General features: G+C 37.4%; 1 protein-coding gene across 1 annotated transcript in view; it reads right to left on the reverse strand.

Moving 5' to 3' along the window:
- LOC575742 (E3 ubiquitin-protein ligase HUWE1) overlaps positions 1-18,642 on the reverse strand; it is a 70,879-nt gene that overhangs the window by 36,769 nt on the left and 15,468 nt on the right. Inside the window, exons 17-45 of the mRNA XM_030983561.1 lie at positions 18,261-18,486; positions 17,359-17,460; positions 16,654-16,734; positions 16,260-16,366; positions 15,641-15,818; positions 15,006-15,097; positions 14,391-14,593; positions 13,694-13,751; positions 13,084-13,260; positions 12,418-12,663; positions 11,338-11,996; positions 10,878-11,000; positions 10,413-10,486; positions 9,525-9,682; positions 8,719-9,042; positions 8,117-8,227; positions 7,537-7,629; positions 6,981-7,177; positions 6,318-6,399; positions 5,869-6,009; positions 5,083-5,201; positions 4,520-4,598; positions 4,085-4,252; positions 3,518-3,674; positions 3,207-3,309; positions 2,615-2,855; positions 1,836-2,022; positions 1,001-1,162; positions 337-605 (exon numbers count right to left, since the gene is read on the reverse strand). Coding sequence (XP_030839421.1) covers positions 337-605; positions 1,001-1,162; positions 1,836-2,022; positions 2,615-2,855; positions 3,207-3,309; positions 3,518-3,674; positions 4,085-4,252; positions 4,520-4,598; positions 5,083-5,201; positions 5,869-6,009; positions 6,318-6,399; positions 6,981-7,177; positions 7,537-7,629; positions 8,117-8,227; positions 8,719-9,042; positions 9,525-9,682; positions 10,413-10,486; positions 10,878-11,000; positions 11,338-11,996; positions 12,418-12,663; positions 13,084-13,260; positions 13,694-13,751; positions 14,391-14,593; positions 15,006-15,097; positions 15,641-15,818; positions 16,260-16,366; positions 16,654-16,734; positions 17,359-17,460; positions 18,261-18,486 — 4,917 coding nt within the window. The remainder of the gene's footprint in view (positions 1-336; positions 606-1,000; positions 1,163-1,835; positions 2,023-2,614; positions 2,856-3,206; positions 3,310-3,517; positions 3,675-4,084; positions 4,253-4,519; positions 4,599-5,082; positions 5,202-5,868; positions 6,010-6,317; positions 6,400-6,980; positions 7,178-7,536; positions 7,630-8,116; positions 8,228-8,718; positions 9,043-9,524; positions 9,683-10,412; positions 10,487-10,877; positions 11,001-11,337; positions 11,997-12,417; positions 12,664-13,083; positions 13,261-13,693; positions 13,752-14,390; positions 14,594-15,005; positions 15,098-15,640; positions 15,819-16,259; positions 16,367-16,653; positions 16,735-17,358; positions 17,461-18,260; positions 18,487-18,642) is intronic.

Raw genomic sequence — 18,642 nt, forward strand, 5'->3', positions numbered from 1 at the left:
GAATGATACACAAGTTTTAATTTACTCCATGGAAACATTGATAGAAAAAAAAGGGTTTACTTTTCATATCTTATCTCAAGCATTTCTTGTATATTCTTGTATTTCTATATACATAGATATTCATGAAATCAGGTATTAAGTGTTTGAGAGAATGAATAAGAAGCTTTGGAACATCAAACATATTTAAGGGCACATAGGAAATACAAGAAGGGGTGAAACTAATCACAATATAAATATAAATGGAAAGTGACACACAAGAAGTTTGGGAGAGAAGCTAGTAAAGAAAAAAAGGGATAAGAACATCATCTCTAGAGGAAAAATGTCTAATCTGGGTACCTCTTCTTGTACAGCACCATCAGGGACACTGTTGAGCCTCTCTGCTGTTCTTGGAGGACCTCTCCTTCCGCTGTAGATCCCAAGCAGTCTGTCTCCAATTTCCCTTAGTCCCATTCCTATGTCTTCTGATGTTTGGATGTCAGAGACTGCAGCAGCGGCAGCCGCAGCTGCAACTGCCCCTTCGGCACTAGCCACTCCAGTGGCTGCAGGAGCACTGGCCGAGGCTGTGGCTGTTGGTTGTGGTTGTTTAGACTTTGCTTCCTTGTCTTCTGTGAGATAGGAGAATGTGTCTTAGATTGTATCTCTAATAAATCACATAAACCATTAAATCAAGCACATGACAAATTCAATAATGTCTTAATTGTGTCTTAATGTCTATATATATCCAACGCAGCACCTGAGCATTAACAATAGCCCCTTCACCCATTAGTAATTCTTATTGTAATGTATTGTATTAGTTAAGTCTTATTTTGAGCATATTTGTACCAAGGTTGTAGAGTAATCATGTACTTTTAAGAATGTTAGCAGTTGCCTGATGATTGCTTGCAAGGCGTGAAACTCAGAGTACCAAACATGTCCCATTAGTCATTATTCAATATATATATATATTTGGGTCCTCAATACTTCAGCTACGATGCGATATATACCATGTACTGATTCTCACCTTGTTGTGAAGGTAGGACAGGTACAATCAAGGCATCCAGGAGATCGCAGAGAACCTGCAGCATAGGTCCATTCAGAGTAGGTGGTGTGAAGGTCTTAGGGGCCAAGGCCTTCAAGAGCTGTAGAGCATTGGGTCCTGTGTAGCGAGATTCATCCTCTTCTCCTGATGATGGATGCAACATAAATTGTATAAAGATGGTTAAAAAAATAGTTCAAACTGCTTGATTAAGATTTCTACACAACACTAGAAATATACAGAAGGCTTGCGGTTGCACCATGAGAGAGGGAGGATTGGGGAGTCTACTGTACATCTACATCACCATGCAAGCCGATACTTATAAGCAGCATCTAACACTAAAGAAGACATCTAGTTTGTCCAAGCAACTAGTTCATGTAGACTTTAGCCATTGAATACTGAGCCTAAGATAACTTGGGATGAAATCTATGGAAATGCAAGTTAATTGAAATTGAAATCTTCATAAATGGGAAAAGAAGCCATCATTACTTTCATGAACAATTCCTAAAAATGTAACATGTGATATTTCTCAATGCTTAACATGATTAACATAATTAACATTTGATACTCTGTAGTCTGTACTAAGTTATATATTGGGCTATCTAAACCACAAGGAATTTAAAGAAAGTTGTCTTCTTATATTAAGCGATGAATCCATCTTTAATGAGGAGACAGTAGAGAGTATAGCCTGAGACAAACTTCATGGTTCTCAACATCAAAGCTAACAGTCATTTCACAACCGTCGGGAAAGTCTCTATATTGCCCTACAGCATGCTTGAAATAGATCGTTTGTCATTTTTGTCATTTTTGTCATATTTACCTCTCTTTGCAGGAGGAAGAGCGATCTTGAGGCTACCTCTAGCAGAGTTCATGAACAGTTCCTGGTCCCGACACGCCAGAGGTCCAAGCTTCCTGAGAACAAAGTTCATTTCTCTGCATCCCACACTGCCCAGGGCAACATTGCATGTGTTGCATCCAACTCCCTTGTTGGCTACTGCATAGATTAACTGCATTCAACAAGACAAGATTGTTTGAAAAGGTAAGAGTAAGCTGATACATTTGATTGAACAGGGCTACAATAATACCTTCAAGTGACGGCTTAGACTAGGTGTCTGAGCTTTAAAAAAAAATTATCTGAAAGATTTTTTTTAATCACTGAAACAAAGTTACAGCTGGCCTAAAATGAAACCAAAACCAACACAAACTGACAATACCATACAATGACAGGTCATAAACTATCTACAACTTACAAACACCATGTTATATTATATTATTTCAAATCTTAATATCTTTCAGGAATCTGAACTCACTTCATCTAGTGCACATGAACAAACTGTAACAAAATCATTGCCCTATGACACCAAAAATTCTCCAGCACTTCCTACATGCAAGTTCATTACTTAAATTATGAAAATGCACAAAATTGACGTTGTTTATCTGGGGCCCATTTCATAAAGTTTTTTATTGATAACAAATGCCTAATTTCTATGATAAATTTGCTCTCAGCCAATCAGATGCGTTGATTTCAGTAGTTTATAACAGTAGCTTGTAACTTTTTATTGATATCAAGTTTTATGAGACAGGGTCCAGGAGCATTACCTTGTCCATTGTATTCTGAAGCACCATCCTCTCTTCAAAGACATGCCTGAGAAGTAGGTTGGCTAGGATTGGGAAGCTATTGAAGGAGGATGCTTGGGTGAGAGACAGCAGGAGACGTGGTCCACCGAGCTCAGCAAACAGGAGGGCGCTGGTATGGTCCCGGGTGAAGCGTAGGCATATCCTCAGGACAGCATGCATGGTGTCTGGATCCACTGGCACACCGATCAGACCAACGCACGCCCTGACAAAGACAAAAATATACTTTTTAGTATAGTAAGGACATACAGCTTACCAGAAAATTGAATATCTTCTCCTGATTAGTCACCATATTGATTCATGAAACTTACTTGTCTTCCATTCAACTAGAGAATGAAAAGCACAAAGTAAATTGTCAAACAAAATCCAACCATGTATGCAAACCCATTATTATGTCCTGACGATGAATATTTTAAGCGTTAGACATCTAATCCCATAATAGACTGCAATTTTCTTCATGTTTTGTATGTGAAACTAATCTGATGAAATATTAGTTAAATTTACATAAAATTACATATAAGTTTCATGCAGTTTCCATAAGGGAAGGGTGGTATACCTGATCAGAGTTGGAATTTCTTTGTCTCCTAGTCCTTGAATCTCAACGATTTCAGGTTCTTTGGCAATGGTTTCATCCTTACTCTCTTGGCTGGTGCCTGCAACTAAAAGAGAAAATGGGGAAGAAAAAAAAATTCTCATAATAAAAATAGGATTATAGTTATGCAATTTTATTCCTCTAAAATGACACATTTATCATAGACAACTGAAATACTGTTTTTTTTTCAAAGCCAGCAAAACACATCATATATTCAGATTACTTTGTTGTAGCTTTGTTAAGATAAACCTCATCAAATTTAATTCATTCCTTACCTTCTGCTTTTGCAGCAGATTCCAGACTCTCACTGGTCTTGAGTTTCTTGGCTTCTCTCTCTCCATCGTCCTCCTTCTTATCACCTTTGTCTTCCTCTGTCTTTGGGGCGGGCAAGGCCTGCATGATGGGCCTCTTGTTCATCGTCTCTTCATTCACCTATGGCAGACACAAAAAGATACAGGGATATATTAGGAAGGACAAGACGAAAGTGTATCACATTTGGTAAGAATTTTTTTTTTTTTAAATGGAAGAAGTTTTATTTCAACAAACATGCAGAGGGAAAGCATTAGAAGGTGTGTATAATGGGAAAAAAAACACAAGACGTAAATTTCGAAAGAGCCAGGCAAAGTCGACAATATACTAAAGGGGAATGGAAAGAATAGGTTCTTCACAATAATGCAAAGGAGAAAGGCATTTCTTCAATCGAAAAATATTGAGAAGTTTGTAAGTAATTTTTGTTAGATATTAATGGGCATCCCTCCCATGAATAATCAATATGAACCAAGGGTATACATGGTGTGGTAGACATACAGTCATACATTCCTTGCAGATTTGTTGCTATTCACCTGTATCATGGTGTTGAAGTGGACAACATATCTTCTCCTGGCAGCAGTGAACTTCACACTAGGCTTGCCTGCCCAGTAAGCATCGTCTATGGTCTTGTTGTTACTACGGCTGTAGGTACACCAGCGGCCGGTGGAGTCATCAAACCACTTCCAGGTATGGGAAGCACCCTTGAATAGCACAAAGAAAAGCACATTAGTTTGAGAACTATTACATTGTAATATGAATATGGCACTTTTGTATCATTTTGATTTTATTGATATACACACAAGTCTTTAGATAAGTCCTGGGTATAGCCATATAAAAATGTAATCCAGGAATAGTGTCAAGCAAAATAACAGTCGAGTGAGACATGGAGTTTCCTCTAAGTTGTTACATGCATAATAGGTGGCTGTTCATTTTTAATGTATCAAGAAACAACAACCAATTATGTTTACCTGTTGTGCCACCTTCCTCTTGCATGTGAGAACAGTCTTCTCATAGAGATCAATGAGAAGCATTGCTGGACCCATCCACCTAAGGTAAACAAAATCAAACATTCACAATTAACATTAATCTGGTGCTGATATATAAATATGCTAGACATTTTATTACTGCCCTTGCTTAACATCCATTATATTGGAGAGAAACACAGCTGAAATGTCTGGTAGTTTGAGTTTTGATATCATAGCCATAATGCTGGCATGGATATCTAAGTATGGAGGTATACAACAATATACAAAAGTACTTTAATGATGACAAATCTGAATCTTTGACAAATCCAGCACATATTAAGTACAAACCTAAAAACAAAGGCACATATCCAATTATTTTTTCCTTCTAGTATCTACCCTTATATCACAGGACTTGGAATAAGTCTGGATATGTCAACCTCACAGAAAAATTACAACATAGCAGCATGATAGGGTGCATACACTTACAAGCAATACTCGATATAATAACAAATTTACATAAAAATAAAAATACAAAGAACAATAATTTAAGTGGAAATGGTTCATACTTTGGTGTTTTGGTGAGCTTCATCTGAGCCATCCATTTCTGTGCAGTGTAGAGCAGTGTAATGAGTGTATCAAGGATGTTTGAGGCCTCCACTCTCTGAGCACAGGCCATCCGGATCTCCTGTAAATGGTACAAACAAGCAAAGGGATAGGATTAGTTCAGATGAACTTTGAAACCTTTGTGTAAGGGGAGTGATACCGTTTTATCCGTTCATAATTACCTTATCAATATGAATGTGAGCAATCTATAGAGGTAATAGTTACTTCAAAGGCTTCTCTGTCAATTAATAATAAAATAATATAATAATAATCTTTAAGTCCACTCCAAATTTTATTAAACCGAAAATGGAAATTCTTTTTGCCCAATTGATCGTGAGCCCGGCAGCCACTGAGCAGCGCCAGATCAACATTGCTCTATTCCCTTATTGTTGAACGCCAAACACGGTAGCAGCAACTCCCTTCTATCATTCTGACCAGAACATAGTAAAACTCATTGAATAAATGTAGTCTATATGCTACTACACTCTTCCAATATATACCGGTAACTGAAAAATTAGATTTCAGAAATATGACAATTACTTTTACGACAAACATACATGAAAAAGATGTTTGACAGAGATGTTCTGATTATTAGGTGAGCTGGCATTTGCTCAGGGCTACATTTTGTCAAATATATACTGCTGAGAGTTAGGTCTTGGGTTGCATCTCTGTATCAGTATGAGGTTGAACAGAAGCTCTGTGTTGGGTGGGCTATTTGTGGAGCATATGTTGTACAATTGATTACTTACCTCAAAGAGAAGGCAGAGAAGGTGAATTCTTGAGGCCAGACATGATGATAAGTTTTCTATGACCTTCGGATCCGTCACACCAGCTGGATCCACTAAAATACTGGCAAAGCTATTGCACAACAACCGGGCATTCTCAGATATCTGTAACACAAACAACAAAGTTATTTGAAGGATAATAATCACAAAAATTTTACAAGCATTCCCATTTTCAATTGACAGACATCATGTAAGATACAAATACAAATAGATACAGAGAAATCCCATTGCGATGACCGATTCAGTACGCATTTCACATTTATAACCTATAAAGACAAAGGCAAGATGAAGAAGTGGGAAAGAAAAAGCTGAACATGAAACAAGAATGACATGAAAAGGTAGAAAGATTAACCATTAACCAAGTAAAAAATAAATCAGCTTTTGATTTGGCAGATAAGCATGAGAATTCTTACCTGACTGATGACCATTTCAAGCATTTTGTCTCTCCATTCAGTGCCATTCCTGTTATTGGCCACCACTAGTAGATCACACACTCTGTCAAATCAAAGAAATAGAAGACATACATCAAACATTTGATATCTATCATAAAAATTAAATAAATACAGTACTGGGAACTTGATCTCACAAAGCCATCATAGGCTTTCTTAAAGTTCTCCCTTTTCATTTTATATAAATTGAAAAATGAAACACTTTTTATACATTGCCAATGATATTGATTATTCTGTATTTTCATTATTTGTTGTATGAATGTTTATTTGGGTTATGTAAATTTAAATTAAATAAACGATTAATTGATTGATTGATAACTTTCCATACATTTTCAATTACACTGTTATCATTCAAGTGTTATAATATTATTGTAATCACTAAAGAACTTTTTATTCTGCATTCTTTTCATTAAATCACTTAATATATTCAATGCTTAACTTGCGAAATATGTTGGTGATTCAACCTGATTTTACTTGTCTATCTATGTTTGAAATCAAATCAAAATGTGAATGATTTCCATCAAAGTAACAAAAATTAAGAAAAAGATCTTACACTTACTTTCCATTTTGCTATCAGAAAACTGACGATCGCATGAAAGCACATTACGCACAGGTGTTTTTACTTACCTGTAAACAGTTTCTGGAATATCATCAAGCAGCTTGAGACATCCTGGTAGCATAGAATCCACAAACTCATTAAGGATAGCTTTATCAAGTGGAGCCTCCTCTGGAATCTTGTCTTGTTCCTCCATCAGTTTCTGCTTCCTTTCTTCCTCTTCTTTCTTCTTACGTTCCTCCTCCTCTTTCTTCTTCTTTTCCTCCTCCTGAAGATATTCAAAAGAACAGGAGATAATCATACAAGAAATTTTAATGGGTAATCCACAAAGGCAGATGTGATTTGTGACTAGCGTAAGAGTGTAAATATTTACTGGTTACTACAATTACTATTACTAATATTGTTACTTCTTCTTTACTAACTTCTAATTGGCCAATGATAATCATTACCAGGAGCCGGAAGGGATAAAAATACACCTTTATGATATAAAAATGTTAACGTAACCCATCATTATTCTAAAGACCTACAAAAGCACAATACTCAGCAGCATCATAAGCATGACACTCCCTGCATCATAACTAAAACATATTCAAAGGCATCACCATTGCTAGCAAACAAATTTCTTACCTGTTGATCTACTGATGGCTGGATTGCTTCTCCAAGAGACATGGCTATGGCTTGCATCATTTCTTCCTCTTCACTCAGTCCTGTTCCAAAAGTCTAATGTAAACAAATAATCAAGAGTTCAGAAACGAGTAGAATGGGGAACAGAGATTATTCATTTCTTTGATAAACTTGTATGTGATAGTGTAAATATCCTTTAGAATACGACTAAAGATCAAGTTGTGTCTTGCTGTAAAGGGAAGAGTCTGATTTTCTTTGTATTTCATTAGATCCAGAGGATGGGCAACGATTTAAATACAATTTTCTTTCCAACATAGTTGATAACATTTCAGAATGATTATGCCTACTTGTCAATGCCTGCAATGTGCACACGGTCATTGTGTATTCATAAGTATTATTCTTTTATGTTTCAATTTTGTATCATGTATAGCACATTACATGTAGTCTTGAAGACAAAAAATAATAATAACAGCACTATACACACCAACTTTGCTCCTTAAGAAGATGGATATTGGTCAATGACAAATATTCATCATAATTTACTAACTTGATAAAGTGTTTACAATGTCAGTGGTATATTTACCTGAGGAAGTCTTGGTGGATGTGTAAGAGCCCACTCAGCTGCTCTCTCAAGGGTGGTAGACTGCTGTAGAGCCTCTAACGTATGCTCCCTTGTGAAGCCCATGTCCATCAGCTAATAAGATAAATAAATGCAGTGAATGAGTCAAGAGTACAAGATACTGCTGGTTGGTGAACTATCCCAAACTAAACAAGTCAAGTCAAATTATATAATTGTAAAAATTCAAAATATAGGTTAAACATCATCAACAACAACAAATTTAGTTCTGATAAAGACAATAATACTATCTAAAGTAAGAAGGCTACACAGTATTGCAAGAATTCAAATATATGCCCATGGTATGTGAATATCATACTAGAAACTACGAGTAGATGGGACAGTGCTTAACTCAGATGTGCACTTTCGTCTACAATCTGCTCACCAAAGCATTAATTTTGTTAATGTGTCAGCATATCAAAGAAGACTTTTCATTGAAAAATACATCAGTATCCCCTCCAAATAATAAACCTATCCCTTTAGCCACCACAGAACATAAGAAGTCCATGGAAACAGATGTAAGGATGTGTTGCTAATCATAGAGCTCTGATAATGAAAGACATCTTTACCTGTCTAACATGGTCCTCATTGGGTTCAGCTCGTGGTCTGCTACTGGTCCTGCTCAACCCAGTCAGGAATCCAGACTCAAACAGCCCCCGCGTTGCCCTACTGAAACCAGCCGAGCCTGATGATGTGCTAGGCCCACCGGTTGATGACCCCTCTGCAGCGCTGCTCCCAGCCTCCTCACTCTTGGCCTGCTTGACCCGCTCAGCAATGACGGATTCACCGCGTACGATGTGGCAGAGGATAGCCAGGAGGCTCTCAGCTGTATGGTTGCCCAGAGATTTCAGAGATCGGCAACCCCACAGGTTCATGATCACGTTGAATGCAGACTGAAATAGGGAGAGGATGGAAAGGAATGTAATGCTTAGTTGTAATACTGCAATATGGCTTGTACACTATGTCACTTATCATACCTCCATCATGTTCTACAAATTCATTACTCTAAAATCATCAGAACTGCTCAATTGAGTTACCATCCTTGACAAAACACAAGTCAATAAAAATACATTTTATATTGTTAAGTAAAAGCTTGCTAACACCTAGAACAAGTTTATCACAGTTGCGATATGAATTCCAGAGACAATTTTATCAATTCCCTTAGGAATTAGTACTTTCACACATCAATAAGGTATTTACCAGATCTGACGAAGGTGTCTGATCTATAGTCATTAAATACCTTTAGAATGTGTCATAGAAATAATTTCTAATGATTAAAACCATCCTGATATATACTTGTTCAACAATCATTTTCCTTGTTTCTTAGCGTGGAGCAGAGCACTCCTTTCTATTCTAGGATTGCTGTCATTTTTACCTTGTGCGTATTGATGAGGAACTGGACAGGGTTGAAGGGTGTGTAGCCAGGAACTGTACCCTTGGCAGGCATGGCATGCGGAGAGTCCAACACAGACTCTGGGTTGACCAACTTCTCTATGAGAGACAGCCATGCATCGATGAACTCTCCTGTTCCCTCTATACAACAGGACAAAAAAGAGAGAGAATAGTTGATACTAGAAATACACACAGCTATTCGCCAGGGGGGTGTTTCACAAAGATTCTAAGTCGAACCTAACTCTAAGTTGGACTTAAATATTATGGAGAGCCATTTGTAGCCTTATAATAAAATACATTCAAAAGCAAAATTGAAGTATTTTAAACTTATCATAAATTCCACATCAAGAACATGAAATCTCCCAAGATAATAGAAAATATGAATGATTTGAATCAACATTTTATGCCTTTTGAAATAATTTTACAAAATATTTTCAATGATGCTAACAGCTTTTCATAATTGTTAACTCCAACTTAGAGATAAGTTCAACTTAAGATCTTTGTGAAACACCCCCAGTTTTCTCTAAAAGTGTTAAGTGGAATCAAGATACACTGAAAAGGATGGCACCCATATTATAACCATGCTGGTGCGTGTGCAACACTCACACACCACTATGTTGAGTAAGCGTGTATAATGCACATTGTTCGCCATATGAGACAGTGAGATTTTCAGCCAAATGATACTACCCCCTTTATATTTAAGTACGAGTACATTCAAAGCTGGATAATTCTAGTGGGTGCAGAAAATGACCAATAATAGAAGACAAATCAATGGAAAATGACTATATTGAATGAAACAACATGACCAATCTGGAAATGTCTTTTCATATGATTGGAATGAAACATAACCTGAGACTGTGTTAATGCTTACCTGGAAGGTCTGGATGTTCCATACACTCTGAGGCTCTCATCTTACCACCCATGGTGACTGCCCAATGGAATGCACTGTGAGCAAACAAAACATGGTGGATGTGTTATAAACAAGCTAATGTAGATTATTCATCAACTTTTAAAAGTAAAGTTCTACAAATAAAGTGTCAGCCATTGATATATATTGGAGAATGTACAATAGTTCTCATCTTCAAATTTTCATATTACATTTATCTACAAAAATGTTATACTTGTATCTTATTTTGTATAGATGCATGATCAGAAGTTTCAGTACGAGTGAGAGGGGGGAGGCAGAAGTTTAACTCCTATACAGCAAAATAACAAATTTTCCAAAGGTATTAAGAATCATAAATGAGGCAAAACAGAAATATGTTCAAAGTGAATGTCTTCTTCTTTTCTAGATTGTAATCACGACCAACTTAACGAATGCAAACAAGTGACTTACTCAAAGAGGGCTGCATGAGCTCCTGTGCTGACAAACTTCTGTAGCATGAGATGATAAGGATTCTTCTTCTCATCAAACAGCATAGGAGATGCAAAGCTAACAGCACAGATGTAGAATGTTACCCTGGGTCAAGACAAATGAAAGAAAGAGATTTTAAAGCATTGATGAGAGAGGGATTTCAACAATGTAGACAGAATACATAGCAAAATACCGTTTAAAAATGAAAAATAAATTGGACTTACGATGATGAAAGGATATATACATTTCCAACATTTATTGGAATACCACATTTATGAAAATGACACAATAAAGACATTGCGCATATGCTTCGTCATGTCTTATCTTCAATGTGCATCAACGTGCACTAACTATTTCCTGATCTTGGATAACAATTTTAGCAGACATCAGCTGACGGCACATGCATGATTATAGAATAGACAGAATGAATAGAAGATGTTACCTGAATTTTGGCAGTGGGCTAGCTGGTGGAGGAGTCCATGAAAGACTGTTGAGTAGCAGTTCCATGAGAACCTTGGCTGTATTCCTGGCTGCTTCGGATGGAGGGCTAGGATTGGGATGCAGGTGTTGCCTGCTTCTCTGTCTGACCGATGACCCGACGCAGAGCTTCACAAGCAAACCAAACAACTCAGAGAGTGCTTTCCCTAGTCTAGAGGGTGCATAGAGCACCGGCATGGCCTGCTTGACCAACTGGAGCATCTGAGCGTTGGGTTTGGGCCGCGCCTTGGGGTCCTTGGCCCCTTCCTTAGAATCATCCACCTCCATGGTTGACAGGGCATCACTGACGTCCATGAGTGTGCTTGCTGATTCAATGACCGGATCTATTTCACTAGTCCTTGCATTGCTATCAGATTTACTGGTTGAAGCGGATGCTGCGGAAGTGGTAGCATCTGAAGAGTCCTTGGTGAAGTCCTTGGGGAGAAGTTTCTCCCGTTCTAGCTTGCCTAGTTCACAGCCCTCTGGGAGGGTGCCTGGGGTGAACAGTGCCAGGAGAACTATGCTCTCCCAAACCAATGAGATGTACAGATGACTCAAGTGACGTAATACCTCTTGTCCGAGATCTGAACCCCATTGGTTGACTGAGATAGTCCTCACATCAGTCTGTTGTGAGAAAGAAGAAAATGTCAAGAATAAAAAACATCAAGAATACTGGCTTCATGAAGAGAGGGAAAAGAAGTCTACATCCCATGAAATTTGTTGAGCCATAACATTTTGTATGGGAGATTTGAAGGCTATGTTTGCACTGCTGAATAATCAACTTTGTGAGGTGCTCCCTCACATTTTCTCACAAAGACCCGCAGAGGGAGCTTGTAGCATATTCATGATCAAAGCTATACATGTAACCATTAATTTTTCCAATATACACAATTAACATGAATAAGGCTAACTGCAATCAATATGTTACATATCATTGGTGCTTGTAGATATCGGGAACATCTCATTTAGGGGTGGTGTAATTAACATCTCAGACACGAGCTTGATTTATATCTTCTAGTTTATCATAGCATGAAGTTAATCTCACCTGTCCGACTCTGCATACATGTACCAGCATGGTGACATAGGAGTGAGCGGAGACCATCGCCCTGAGAAGTGGAGTGGTAGGAGCTCCTAGGGGAGCACCGGTGAAGTTTGGCGAGTTGACTAGCTCCCTGAGAAGGATGGATCCGCCCGGGGGCTCCAGGGGGAGCTGGAGGGGCTTCAGGGCAGTGAGCTCTTCTTTCAGCATTAGAAGGCCTTCCTTCAACACACCAGACTCTCTTGCAAGTGACTACACAAAGGTGGGAGGGGGAGGAGGGACTAGCATGATTAATTAAGTCAAAAATCTAAACTCAAGTGTCAGTACAAAGTCTGCATAGATGTATTGTGAATAGATAGTAATATCTTGCCTCATACTAGAAAGAGATCATTAGAGTGGCAGCACTTTCATGGCAACAAAAATACAGTGAAACCTGTCTTTAAAGACCATCCAAGGGAGACAAGAAAAGTGGTCTTTATAGGCAGGTGGTCTTTATATAAAGGTTTGACTGTACTATCATCTGGCTTGCGATTGGTGCAAACCACACTTATTCTATTGCAAGCTAACTGTTCATAAACATTATACATGAAATTCTATACTACAGCATGTGTGAACAAGCCTTACAAAAACAAACTCTAAAGAAATTCAAGAAAATGAAGTAGGGAGACTTACCAGAATGGCTTTGCATACACTAGCAACGGACTGGCAGGCACTACTGGTGGGAAAGTCTATGGGTAGGTTGGGCAGTCGCAGGAATTTGAGCAGGGGTTCTAGACCACGATGACTCACAAACTCCCAGCAGTGATCATCGGTTGCATTATTACAGAGGATGGCTTCAACAAACTTCATCTGAAATAACAGTAGTTTGAAGTTTGAAGTTTGAAGTTTGAAGTTTGAAGTTTGAAGTTTGAAGTTTGAAGTTTATTTGTTCCACATTTACATCAAAAAACAATTTAAATTCTTCTTTGTTTGTATACAAGCGTATAAGCGTAGATTACACAAAAACAAAAATAAAGATTTCAAATCAAGTATAATGTACGGAAAATAAGTACAAAGTTTCGAAATATATAGATATATCAGGCAAGGTAAAAACAATGTAAAATGTGGGGAGCCTAAATAAAAGTAAAGGCAATATTTTTTTATATTATAACCATTTCTTGCATTTGAACACTGATAACGACGGCTTTATCAGTCGAGAGTTTCAATATCATTTCCATAACTACAGTTGACATATATATCCAATCATAAAATGAATTTTTGTGAAACTTATTCAAGAACTTACCACATTGAGAATGTAGTCCATGAGAGGTACAGGAGTCTTTTCATTAGGGTCTGTGGATCTGAAAGATAAAACAAATGTGTATACTTTTCGTAAACATTTTAAGTATCTTCAAGATTAGACAGCACATTTGTTCATCAACAAGTATCAATATCTTTTGTATATAACAAATGTATAGGTCTACATTTTGGGGTAATTTCATTTAGCATCGATTCGATAAGTGGAATCTCAGACATAAATGTCACACATGACATGCAAGACTCAAATTTACGATGTGAACTCCAGTCTTCATAACATGTCTTGTGTTCATAATATTGCATTGGCTTTTATCTCGTCAGTCTGTGAGCGTGACTTCAAGGGGAAAACAATGCATTCAAAGTATTCTAATATATATATGATATTTTTTTATTTTTTTTTAATTTTTTTTTATTTTTTATAAAACAACAAAGAACAAAATTTGAATCTTAACAGGGAGAATGGTGTACAAAAGTTTCACTCAGTATTGACAGTACGACCATAACAACAAGTAATCAACGAGGATTTTGTAAATTCTTTTCATACAGATCAATTTGAAAATGTATAGATAGGTAACTCATCATCATCATCATCATCATCATCATCATCATCATCATCATCATCCTCATCATCATCATCATCATCATCATCATCACCATCACCATCATCCTCTCATTCAACTTACTGAGGTTGGACGGGTGTGACCATCTTAGACTCCTGCTCCCTGACAGACGTGGGAACCTCGTCTTCTTCGTCTTCGTCATCACTCGATGTGTCATCTCCATTGGTTGCTTGAGACTGGTTAGATGCTGGTGTCTTAGCCTTCACCGCCGATCGACTGCACACAATGTTAGGGTTGTGCCCCATGCTGCATATATCTTCCATCAGCTGAAAATCAAAGTGGTACAATCCAATATAAGCTCTTGCTTCATGTTAACATAACAGGGACTAATTATCACATTTCAAGTCCTTTGTCTGCAGTCAAAGTCATCTCATAGGGCATTACAAAAAGAACTGTGCCACAAGGCGTACATTTTTAACCTAACAAAACCTGTTGGGTTTGCAATAGAAGGATACTACACAGCTTTTGTGAAGTCCTTGCTCAGCCATGCTCCTTATTAACAAAATTTGAGGCAAACACTGTAAATCCAAACAATTATCTCCATAAACAATGTCATTCATTGATCTACATTAGACAAAGTTTGCCAAATTTGTTGTTTTCAGCCTTTGCCGATAGTCTAGAATACTGGTATGACTTTTTTTATAAAGAAGGAGGAAAAATAAAAGTACAGGAACTGACCTTGATGATAGCCATCATCGCATGATCTTTGAGAGAGGGCTGGTGTCTCATCAACTCATCCATGGCACTACCTAGCGACGATGCAGTGTCTCCTACAAATGCAATGTGATGTAAACTATATAATATACAGGTGTATTGTCACTGATTACAATGCTTTTCAGAGTTTTGAATAGCAAATTGGAAATCCATTGGAAATTAATTATAATAGCAAGAAAATGTTATTCTCCTTTACAGGAACAAGAATGGAATACAAAGTCTTGGGTTTGGGTATTGCAACTTACTTTAGAATTGTAAATGAAATACACAAATCCAGTAAACCCCTTGTAACATTGATTGTATGTTTATCTTTGTTTATTCCTTCAAAAACTGAAAAATTAGCAAAAATGTAAACCTTTACCATATATAAATATGCATGGTTTGTAAAGAAATCTGTAAAACTGGATTACCTGTGAAAATTCTAGTCACTGGGTAATCCTTTTCCCCCTAAATCATAGTTCACTCATTCAAAATAGTAAAGCAGAGAATTGTTGTAATGATGAAGCATGTATTCAAATTATGCCTAAATGCCGGAATCAGTCCTGTTTTCAAGAATTTTTCTACTTTTTAAGGTATGAATATATTGGTCAAAGTCCTACCTAATGCATCATTTGTTCTTCTTCTTCTCATAGCTGGCAGGTAGACTGGAGACAGGAGGACTTTGAAGAGCTTTTCAAACGGCTTGCACTGATTGAATGCATCCAGACCCCTGGAGTTGAGGCACAGGGCACTGAAGATGTTAGGTAGGGAACCCAACACCTCTTTGGTTGCAGGAACCTGTAAAGATGAAGGTGATCAATGGAAGGGTTGGATGATCAGATTCATTCAATCATGCATGCATTTTATATTTGAGGAAAAAAATACAAAAGGAAAAGCAGAGAATGTAGTAAGATTCAGGAGGGTCAAATCCGACTGACATGAGCGCTATACAAGAACCCACTCTTATTATTATTAAAAGACGGGGGAGAAATATGGAAAGCACACGGGATACAAATTAAGATAACAAATATGATCAACCCACTAAAGGAATGGAAAAAATCATGTTTTTACTATTTCATGAAAAAATGAAAATGAAATGACTTTCCGAACAAGATTGTGATAAAGATTTCCATACAAATCTATGAAATAAATGATAGTATGTGAATATAAGATTTACCATATGAATTTGAATACAAAAGCAGTGTAGATGAAAGAAATGCAAAGATTTGGAATACTCACATCTTTGATAAGAAGGGCATGCAGCATGACATCAGTGAGCCCTGTATCTTGTAGTGATGATAGAAGTGATGGTTCTTGAAACACATACACAGTAACTAGCTCGCAAGCTGTTGGGAACAAAAGAAAGAAGAAAAATAGTTGGAATTTCCTTCATAGAAGAACTTATTCTACCTCCCATCGTTGTTTCCCTCTCATTTTCATCACCACACATCTTCAATCCTATAGACAATACATGCACATCAATTACTTGTATACCTTATAATTATGTCACAAATGTGCACTTCACAATATTTATGCTTACATATGAAAATGATATTACTGATAATTTCTAGTACACCATTATTTCCAGTAGTTGCCATTATTTTATTTTTTTGTTACAATGTAAAATGCTTACCAAGGAGAAACAGCGATGCACTGTAGTATTCAGCATTGCTAATGATGTGTTTCAATGAGCTGGGTAATGATCCATCCATAACTGCAGAAAAAGAAACAGAAGTAGCCTGGTAATTCCAACAAGTTTAAAAACCTAAAAAGTTAAATAGCACTTTACGTATGCGTTTATGGCACATATTTGTTATACAGCCAGATAAAAATGTTTGGTTTAAAGAGAAGGTTGAGTTCTGGGAAGAGGTGAAAAATAATTTGTGAGCGTTATTGTTATTATGCAAATGTGGAAGAACATCAGATAAAACATGTTCCCTGAAAAGCATGGCTCTTCAAATGCCTTCATATTCTAAATATGTCATGTAACATCGTAAAAATTGGGACGGATTTTTACACCACGTGTTCGTGTAGTCCCGTATACATCTTTCTGTGTACAGTGTTTGTAATTTAACCAAGACTTGGCCAAATTTCTTATCATTTTGATGATTCCAAAACCTTGCACTACACACAAATACTTATATGCTAGATGATCAACCTTTTCAGGTTGATTCCACATCATTTCTTTCACAATGCAATCGCATGACCAGAACTCAACTTTATCTTTAAGTCAAGGAAGTGAATAGATTAGATGAATGAATAAATGCCATTTTTGTTTACATCGTCCACAGAACAAAATAGCACACTATAAAAGGATGTTGCACAGAAGACTACTTACCATGCCTAATGCTGTCAGAGAAAGAAGGATCTTGGATAGCTTTCTTGAGGAAGTTGAGCATGGATTTCAGCAGGGCTGCTCTCTGAGGGAAACACTGGGTTGCTGTAAAGTCAAATGTTGAGGCATCATTAGCACACCTTTTCATCTTGTAAGGCAATTCTAATATAATATACCAATTGGCAATTTATTGTACAATTTTTTTTTATTTTTTAAAGACTAATACATGATACCAAATTAATATGGCATCGATTTAAGATGATAACATTTAGATCAAAGAAATAAAATGACACAGTAGTGTGAATTGTTGATATCATGTTAACTGTTCAAGGTACTGAATAGGCTCAGCCATGGACTTCAACTCTTAGGGCATAAGTGTAGGCACTAACTGAAATAAAGTTAGATTTGTAAATATAACCACTGACGAGCAGTCATAAAAAAGACTTACACCCGACACACATTTTCACTAGCTGAAATACAGTCTTGATTTGTAAATATGACTACTGTCAAGTGGTCATAAAACAGAAACATTCCCAAAATCACATCTTCATTAACTGGAATACAAGCTAGAAAATTATGTGAATTTGATATTCTGCCCAGGGGCTATATATCAGAGAAAAAAATCCCCCTCCCACTTCTGTATGATCATTGCATCACCCTGTAGAGCGAACTGACCGGATCTACCCTTCTTTGGCCTTGAGACGCCCTCTTCCTTGCACGTGCCTGAGCTTGTAGATTTGTTGATTGGTCATAAAACAGAAACATTCCCCTACTCAAATCTTCGCTAACTGGAATACAAGCTAGAGGATTATGTGAATTTGACATTCTGCTTAGTGGTTATCAGAGTAAGACATCCCCCTCCCACCTCTGTTTCATTATTGTATCACCCTGTACATCTAACTGACCTGATCTACCCTTCTTTGGCCTTGAGCCGCCCTCTTCCTTGCCCGTGCCTGAGCTTGTAGAAGCACCCTCATTGACCCTCTGTCCATCTGAGGGACTGTCTGTCTCCATGGTGGTGCTGTCTTCTGAGAACGGGGAGGGCGGGGCGGAGTGGATGGCATCCTGGGACGTACGAATCGTTGGTTTGATGACGTAGGGTACATCCCTCCGACATATGCCAATCTCATGCTGCAAGAGGTAGCACATAGCAATAGAATCATGTGAAATAAGTACTTCACAAAAACGAACAAGACAGACAATGCCCTTTTTCCCCCTGTTTGTTTACTTGCAATCATGCATATTGTTTTCCAACAAGATTCTTTAAAGCCCATCTGTACTAGTTTG

This window comes from Strongylocentrotus purpuratus, unplaced genomic scaffold (genome assembly GCF_000002235.5).
Source record: "Strongylocentrotus purpuratus isolate Spur 01 unplaced genomic scaffold, Spur_5.0 spur5_contig_829, whole genome shotgun sequence".
In the NCBI taxonomy this organism is placed as follows: Eukaryota; Metazoa; Echinodermata; class Echinoidea; order Camarodonta; family Strongylocentrotidae; genus Strongylocentrotus; species Strongylocentrotus purpuratus.